At 40.9% G+C, this 9,529-nt stretch overlaps 1 protein-coding gene across 1 annotated transcript in view; it reads right to left on the reverse strand.

The window, feature by feature from the left end:
• Positions 1–477: 477 nt before the first annotated feature.
• Positions 478–9,529, reverse strand: part of LOC108756242 (nuclear hormone receptor FTZ-F1 beta) — a 23,465-nt gene continuing 14,413 nt past the window's right edge. The window contains exons 2-7 of the mRNA XM_018499887.1: positions 4,944–5,437; positions 4,013–4,437; positions 3,352–3,696; positions 1,601–3,220; positions 1,045–1,335; positions 478–936 (exon numbers count right to left, since the gene is read on the reverse strand). Coding sequence (XP_018355389.1) covers positions 1,069–1,335; positions 1,601–3,220; positions 3,352–3,696; positions 4,013–4,437; positions 4,944–5,274 — 2,988 coding nt within the window. The 5' untranslated portion in view covers positions 5,275–5,437 and the 3' untranslated portion in view covers positions 478–936; positions 1,045–1,068. The remainder of the gene's footprint in view (positions 937–1,044; positions 1,336–1,600; positions 3,221–3,351; positions 3,697–4,012; positions 4,438–4,943; positions 5,438–9,529) is intronic.

A 9,529-nucleotide genomic window follows, 5' to 3' on the forward strand; every position in this document is an offset into this window, starting at 1 on the left:
ATCGTTAATTAAAGATCAACTATGTTTATAGATCTGCATTCACTACTATCCTGGTGGAAAAAATTCTCATAACATCTTAGAATATTTTAAAAATTTGTCATATTTTTGGGTTATATAAAAAGTTCTGAAAAAAAAATCTTAACTTTTTTCAGATTTTATCAATTTTTTTTCAGAAATTATGGAATTAGACATCTTAGAACACACATTAAAAAATTCTAAAAAAGACATAAAAAGACGAATTTTATTAGTTAACTACATTTGCTCGTTTTTTAAAAAACCTTGACATTTTAATTTATTGCATAAAAAGATTCTCTCAGTACTCTATCTGAAAAGTATTCTGAGTATAAAAAATCTGAGAAATTCGCTAAAAAGTTATAAAATTATACAGAAATTCTAAAAAATTCTGAACTTTACATAAAAGTAAAGAATTATCCGAAAAATTCTATTAAATATACGAAGAAAAATTTTCACCAGGATATAAAGTTCGCGCTCGAATAGATTACATCAATCTAATAGAATATAGCATTTTAATGCTATTTGATACCATCTCCGTATTTATACAACGCTTATCATTGTAAAAGTAAATGCTCTGTGTGTCTCCGTCAATTAAACTTTCAGTCTCATTAGCATCTACCTGTATGCGGAAGTACAAATCCGACATACACTGTAGGCCGCTTCAAAATTCGTTTGTTTCAAAACAGGAATGCGAACATGCACAACCTGTATGTGGAAGCATTCCGACGTAAAATAGAAAAATTCTTTTCACCTTTTGTTAGGTTAATGCATCCTAATTACAAAGAATACAGTCCCCTCACCAAGTACTAATGTCACTAGAGACCTTACATCTGCCGTTTGTTTTTTTCCTAATCTTTCTTATTCTGCGATTATCTATTAATATCCGATTCCCTAAGCTTATGGACCCTATAAGCGTGGAATCTGAAAAGAAAACAGATTATAATCATTACACAATAATTATTAAAAATAGTTTTTCTTATTACAACAACAAAAAAATAATAGATCATTTATTACTAAACTATTACTTACGGCATAGCTCACTGTGCTGACAATTCAGTGATCTCCTCTCAACAATTCCATTAAAAGGTTAAACGAGCTGCCTTCTCCCTCGGCACGTTTTGCACTGAGCAATTCTTTTCCTGCTTGACATGTTCTTTGCAGATCTGGAATTCTCAACAATAATTCACCAAATTTGGCAGGCATTTCTGGGTACCTCGCGATTGTATATTGCTGGAGTGCTTGAAGTGCCTTTTCTTGAGAAGCTCTGACCTTTTCAGGCTCTTTTAATTCGCTTGTATCGGACGTTAACAGCACGATCACCTTTTAATTTCCAAGAAACAAATATGAAAAAATGAATTGATAATAAAATTCATCCTCAGTGTGTCGTTATAAATAAAGAAAAATCAATTGAATTAAATTTGTATCCTCATTCGCAACACTGTACTTGATACAATTATTTAAATTATTATTCATCTGATACAAAAGTTATTTTCAATTTCGATGCGAATATACAAACAGTTGTATTAAATGCTAAATATGTATTGAAAATAAAAAATTTTAATTAATTAAAAGGAGAAACAATTACCTTCATTGCAACATATTCGTATTGGTCTACTCTCAGTCTTCGCAGATTGTTGGTAAAAGTGAGCATCCTCTCGATGCAAGTCGCTAAACCAAGCTGTCTTGCCTGTTCTAAAGTAATCGACTTGCCGAGAGACACTCTTATCTCACCGGGAGTGCTCATGCTGCGAAAACAGCAGGAGAAAAGTAGTAGCTCGCACCAAGAGTTAATCAACAAACAGATTTGATCATCGATTGAAATATTTTTAAATAATGGCAAACTTTTGCACCACTTGACGATCTTGTAGAGCCGATGATCCGCGATGTTGCACAGATTAGATAGAAAGTCTGGATGCTGCGCTGAATTACCGTTGGAATTACTGGCAATTTGAGAATTACTATTATTAGTGGTATTGCCATTTGTGGAATGTTGATCGGACGCCCCCGTTAAGATCGAATCAGTGGGGCTCGCCGTTTCTCCTCTTCTGCTACTAGTATCGACATTGCTAGAGTCATTCGACGAACATTCCACTGCACCTCCGTTGTTTCCGACGCCAATGCTGGTCGCAGTTCCAGTGCCGCTGAGCGCTGGACCACTTCCGGATCCACTGAGCAGCAGACTGTCACTACCGGTATTCCTTACACTTCCAAGTATTCCTCCACTACCGCTTATCCGATCGTTATCGTTATAATGCCAAAGATGTTCTACGTCCATGATGTCTTGCAAAAGTTGAGGTACTACTTGCATCTTGTAAGAATGATTTGAATGATATCTAACAGAATAATGATGCTCGCTACCGGCCGGTGCCGGGCTGCAATTGCCTGCCGTCGTCAGTTTTTCACTGGTCATACCAGCAGGACTACCAACGAGATTTGGCAGAGTATAGGTACACTGATAAGTGCTTCTACCACCTCTGGTACGATCCTCCCTGATCGCCTCGAGCTTCATACCCATATTGAGGCACTTGTCGAAGCGGCAGGCTGGGCACTTTTTCCTCGTGGCCACGGTGACCGGACAACCTGCGCCTCTAAGGCACACATAGTTCTTACGATTCTGGACGGTGCGCTTGAAAAATCCCTTGCACGATTCACACGAGAAGATGCCATAATGGAAGCCGCTTATCTTGTCACCGCAAATCGGGCAGGGACTGTTAATTAATTGTTGCCTGGTGGAGATACCCGATGGCGCCGAGGGTAACCTACAGTCTTCCTGATCTTCCGCAACTGGATGGCCGTCCGGCGACAATTCCGAACCTGGTACGGAAGAGGACGAGTAATGATGTGCGGCAACTGCGGAGGAGGCTGGTAGATGCAGCGGACTACCTTGCGCCACTTGATGCTGATGATGTTGTGAGTGTGAATGCGGATGTCTCGGCTGCTGGACGGGTGAATGCGTAGGCGGGCTAAGCGAACCGTAGCTGTAGCAGCTACTGGAAGCGTCAGAATTGTTCCTCGAAAGTGAATGCGACAACGATAGAGATAACGAAGAAGTCGAGTTGTTGAAGCTGTGTCGAGAGAGGGACAACGACGAGGAGGGTATCGGACTACCCGCTCCTAGGGCGGAGTGTCGTGCTGCATGAGGACTCTGTGTCGGTGAACTGAAGACGCTATAGGCAGAATGAATGGCGGAATCTGGTGACGGCACCTACGAGAGTCCGCGGGGATTAAAATGTATATGCGTATGTACAACTAAACATGTATAACAATTTAATGAATTGACGTATTAGTACGATTTTTAGCTAAACTTTGCTAAAAATATATCTTATTATTACTCACCTGCGATCTAGTATGACTGTGTTTAGTTAAATGATGTCGCGGATTGAGGACGGGGCTATGATTAGGTGTTGAATTGTTGTATCCACCGAGAAGCTTGCCTACAAGAAGTGGTAGGTCGCTCTGTTGAGTTTGTTCGATGTTTTCGATACCACGTTGTTGCTGTTGCTGTTGTTGCAATTGTAGATTGTGTGTCATGGGCAATCCACCATCGTGAAAGGATCCTATTGTGAAACCTGGACTAGATCGAAAATCCGGCTCTGACTTAATAGGAAACTTCTGTTCCATAGGCCCAGGACTCGTACTACATACTTGAACCCCCTCCATAGACGTTTCCTCATTGTGGTCCTAAATTCAATTGCAATTAAGCAGTTAGTAACTTTCCATTTTCACTTATATGTAACATTGCCAAGTAATCTTTCAATTAATAATAAAATGAAATTCGTTTAAAAGAATATAAATTTATATTTGACGCTTTTGCATAAATAAAAAATTATATTCTTTATATATTCTTCAAAAATTTATATGAATATGAGTTTGAAATTTGTAACAGTCTGTTTCTCTGTAAGCGTCATATACTTCCCTTTCACTTCTACTTTAAATCAATGTATTATCGGTCAAACTCGATGAAATTTTTGTAATAATACAATTCAGTAAGTCTAACCTGATTAGTAATTGTATTGGAAGACATTTCTTGATCCGATAATTCACCCTCCCATGACATGGGCCTCTCAGGTTGCTGTTGTGAATTATCATCGCAGCAACCCCCGCCGTCGCCGTTTGCTTCTCCGTCATCGATCTTGTCGCCATTCTGATTACCCGATACGTCGCGTTTCTTCTTCGAACGTAGATTGACACCTCGAAAGTCAATCTTACTGATCTCGCCGTCGCTGTCCTCAGGATCATCGATATCGGCTGCGTTCGCAGCGAGGATGCCACCAATTCCGATACCGATACTATGCGACCCCGTATTCGTGCAGATTCCGCTTGTCGGGACGGCATTCGCGTTTCCACATCCCAGAATCGAGGTCGATACCACCGATACTGTCACGCCGTTTTGCCCCCCGAGATATTTACATACTCCTTTAGCTAAAATCATAATTGCATTACGTGTGTAAATCAAATTTTATCACTTTGAAAAAAAGATGCTTATGAAGTTTATGATAAAGTTTTCTGACGATTTAGCTTCGATATTAATAGAAAAATTTGTACATAATATATTTTTTTAATTAATACATACATTCATCGCAATTATTAAAATTAATAAAAATTACTTTTGTATTAGAACGTGTCCAAAAAATTTTAGTAATAAATCAGAGAATCTTTCGTTGAATATCTGAATAGTTCTTACATATATTAGAAAAAGAATATTTCGAATATCCACTTTACCACATTAAAGAATTCTTATAAAGAGATGAGGGTAATACTATCACGCAGGAACATGTCCAAAAAAATTTAGTACCAAATTAGAGAGTTCTTAGTTAATATTTGAACAGTACATGTATCTATTAGAAAGATATTATGTTATTATTTCAAATAATCACTTTGCCGATTATCATATTAAAGAAGTCTTATAAAGAGTGAAGAGATAATACCATCATGCATTTCTTGATTGGGCGGTACGTTAATAGTAGTGACGGATACATTTTTCCCCGTTTCCGTGGAACGGCTTGGACTCATCGTGCAGGACACGCCGATACACGACGAGGGACAACAGGTCGCGGACGAGTTGATCGAGGTGGAGGAGCTCGTCGACGAGCTGGACGCAGAGCAGGAGACAGAGACGGACGCTGAAGTGGGAGTCGACGAAGTCGACGACGAGGCGGCTGCTGACGACTTCCAAGTCTGCGTACTTGGCCACCAGCTCGTGGAATCCGAACCGGGCCCTGGCCCTGGGCCCTCGCTGGGCCCGTTTTGCTCTGACATTCTCAGCTGGTTACGCTGCTGCAAGCTCGTGATACGACTCGTGGCCTCTCGATCCTCACGAAAGTGTACAGCATCCTTACAGCGGGCTCTCTTGTCGTCACCTCTACGAATTATCGGGTACTACTACGTATTGTTGTGCCGATTTCACGCTCGCTTCGTACCACTAAAACAGAAAAACGAACACAATTCTTATGTGTTTATGCAAATTTCTATTATTACGCTAACATTTGATTCGCAGTATCTTTTATATTGAAGAAGAAACTTCAAACGAGTAATTTTATATTAATCTCCACTATTAATTGCATCTCCCAATCATGAATCTGATGCAAAAAATATTAAGTATAATTAATATAATTAATTAGGAAGAAACTACGTTGCATCTCTTATCATTTTAATATACACTACTGTCAGAAAGTTTAGTGTGTGTAATGATATAATCTTAAAACACATAATTTATGGTAAAATTATAAAACGAACAGTGCAATTTTGATAATTGTTTTTTTATTTAATTATATCTTCAAGGTCGTATTATAATGCTGTGAAAAATAAAATTGGACTTGTACATATTTTAGATAAGAAGAATTAAGTCTTTACAACGCGTGGTTTCTGATGGCAGTATTATATAATTGCTCATTTCTAAGCTTAACATTAAACTCACTCGGCACATTTGACTTATGTTAAATGATTCTCCGTTTTGTTCGAATCGAATCCGTTTTTTAATATAAACTTGAAATGCAAAATCTTAAGTGAAAATTTTTGTCAAAGTCCGATTATAAAATTCTTAGATATACTTTCTAATTCACGGGCTTACGCAATAACGTACGTTTCGCAAGAATGCAAAAACTCCTTTAACTACTACTCGGCTCGGAAACAAGCAGGTATATTGAATCGCTAGATTTCTCGTATGATTGCTCGCCAAAAATCTAGTCACACGATTTCGCGAGCGCTGACACACAGTGTCAAGTCTCTATCTCTTTCTCTCCGTCTCTCTCGTCTGCAAGGTTACGCCGATGGCCGTGCCGCAAGGCCGGCCCACTTCCGGTCCCGCGGAACCGCCGAACGACCTTCGCGCGGAAACACATGCGTTCACTCACGCCCGCATATAGTGCGAATGCGTGCGTGATATAGGGAGTATTCAGTCGATCACGCGACACAAACATATAAGAAGATCCATTAAAAAAAAAAAAAAACAAAGATCAACACGTGCGTCGGTACCGCGAATCTTCGACGATCGCGATCAATCGTTTGATTTGAAACGTATCGCTTACTCTGTAAAATATTTAGAGTCAGAAATCTGATTCTAAAGAGTGACGAAGAATGAGCCAGTTGTTGAAAAAGAGTGACTCAATTGTCAATTTTGAAGAGCGTGACTCCACTTTCCAAAAATTTTAGGGACTAGATCTAGTAAATTTGCTATCCCTTTACAAACTGGACGTATTGTAAAATCGTTTCATTTAGATCGCACGCTCTGAAGCGTAAACTGCTCGGATAATTAAAATAATTTACGCAACTGGTGCACACACGCTGCGTATATATAAAGATCTACATGTAACTCGCAAGTATAAGTACTGTATATTAACGATTAACACCTTGTAATTGACATGTCCTCGAAAGAAATAATTCAGTTCTCGCTGTTTTGCGACTTTACTCATACATATAAGATATTCTACAGTGCATAAATTCATGATAGTAGGGGGTTCGATTTAGAAAGTTCAGAAATCGATTTAATTTAATCAATATTTACCTGTATTCTGGATTTTTTTAAATTTAAGCTTTTATTCGGAATTTGGAACTTTTGAATTTATTAAAAATTTTTCGGTTTTATTTTTATTTAAAATCCTTTAAAGACATTATTCGAAATTAATATGAAAGACATTTCGATTTGTCAATTCTTATCACATAAGCGACGAGAAAATTATTTGCACTCTTTGTAAAGATAGACAAATAGAAGAATTTTAATTCTTCGATATCACTCTTAATGTAGCATATCTTTTTATTTTGCTCTGCTTTAACTTTTTTTTAGTTTTACCCTCTTGAGGGACGAATTTTTGAGGATCAGAAAAAATTATTTTATTTCATGTCTCAAACGTATTTATTTAAAGTATGCTACATTAAAACTATGCTAAAATAAATATGAAACTAAGGAGTATCTGCTACGTGATTAAAAACATTTTTATTATTGTTTAAAGAATATTTGCTCGCAGTAGTACCATACAGTACTTCGCTAAACATTCAAACGTCAGATAAAACTAAACGTACAGTCAGCGATTAAAAGGTTGCAATACTTTCTTTTCGACGGGTTTCAGAATGCAGCCGGTTTACCGAGCGATTGGTTCTTATTTGGATTCATAAGTAAGAACCAATCGTTCGACGAGTAGGTTGCATTCCGAAACCAATTGAAAAAAAAAAAAAAGAAAAAACGTTGCAATCTTTTGCTGACTGCACACAGCGTACACATATGTACCCAGTATCCTTCAAGAGGTTGAATCGACAACCTTTATACATTTCCTTTCATTTCCGTCGTAGAAGGTAGAACGAGTTAACAGGAAACGTAGTTATCGTTCTATAACGCTACTCTTATTTTACGCATCGTGACGCAGCGAGGTATCGCAGTCGGGTATCTTGTTCATATCTATGGTTCATATACAGGAGCTTACGCGGCACCAAAGTAACGCGGTAACCGTACTCTCTGCGGTCTTGCTGAGCTAGTTATCGCGAGGTTCAAACGAAACGCACCGGCGACGGTGCCTCGAGAAATAACGTAACAACGTTATAGTTACGAGCGGGACGGAGCGAAGTCGGAGCGCGGTCGAGCATATCGGAGGACCGGTGTGTACGGTCTCTCCTCGTCGCGTCCACACTGTGGAGTGTCGTCCTGACACCCGCGCCTCCCCGCGCCGCTGTTCTCGCAGGCGTAGCGGCGGCAGGTAGCTCCTCACGGGTGCGAGTGCAGGTCGCAATACTGGCGCGCAGAGAACCGGTCTACGTTTTCGGAAACGAGCGTACATGCCAAGCGAGTGCGAGCGTACGAGAAAGAGAGGGACACGCTCCTCTCTCATTCTTTTCTCCCCCCCCCCCTCTCTCTCTCTCTCTCTCTCTCTCTCATCTTATTTGAACGAACGTAAATCGGAAAGAAAAGAAGCGATAGAAGATTGTACGCACACGCCGAGTGTGTCGCTCTATCCCCGAGTCGTCGTCTCTTCTACTACTCTGGAAGGCGAGCGTGTGCGCGCGATACGATAGTTACGACGCCGGCTTCGTCGACGTCGGCGGTAAGTTCAAGGCCCTCCGCGACCGCCCTACCCGGCTTTTATGCACCTTCGGGGTCACGTGACGCGGCTCAAGGTCTTCTCTCCCCACTTCAGAAGCGCCGCGCCGCTCCGCGCCGCGCCGTACCAGCGTACCAACGTCGTGGCGAGTCGGGCCGGGCCGGGCCTGGCCTGGCCTGGCTGTCGTTGCATGTTGCACCGGTGCAACGACGCCTATTGCGTCCTCCTTTTCGACTGCCGCCACCACCACCACCGGACGTTGCGACCTTAACCGTCGTCATCTTGCGTCTTCGTCGACGGCGGTGGCGGCCAAAGCGGCGGTTAGCCCTAGGTGACGACAAACGATGACTACGACGATGGAATCTCGTGCCGCCTCCTCCTCCTCTTCCTCCTCTTTCTCCTTCCATTCCTTCGCCTCCTTCTCCTCCTTATTCTTGTGCATCGAGATACGGACTCGGGTCAGTGACATCGCGTAAGGACGGTCGGAGGAAGCGTCGGCTCTCGTCGAGAGAGCCGAGAAAAAGCGTCGCCGTGCCGGGCTGAGGGCTCCTTGGCCCGTCGCCGCTAACCGCTTCGACAGGTAGGCGCACGAGCGAGCCCCGCTTTGACGTCCTTTGTGCCCTTTACATCGCTTTGTGTCGCAGCCTTATTTGTTACCGTTGTCCGACACAATGAGGAAAGGACAAGTATCGCCATCGGCAATTGTCCGAGGCGCTTTAAAATGTAACATATAGCGGTAAGCAAGCGTCGTAATCGCCACCGTTAAGATAAATGCTTTTGTTTGTTGAATCTGACGTTCGGGATACATACACGCGACATGTTCCCACACATACTCTCGAAAGTACAGAGAGCTCTGAGAGAACTGAAATTATGTTCTACGTAGTCGATTATGCAATTTGTATTTACGTAACTTTTTGCTTCATATATATATATATCTTTTTATATTATATATATATATATATATATATATATATATATATATATAT

This window comes from Trachymyrmex septentrionalis, unplaced genomic scaffold, assembly GCF_001594115.1.
Source record: "Trachymyrmex septentrionalis isolate Tsep2-gDNA-1 unplaced genomic scaffold, Tsep1.0 scaffold97, whole genome shotgun sequence".
Classification (NCBI taxonomy): Eukaryota; Metazoa; Arthropoda; class Insecta; order Hymenoptera; family Formicidae; genus Trachymyrmex; species Trachymyrmex septentrionalis.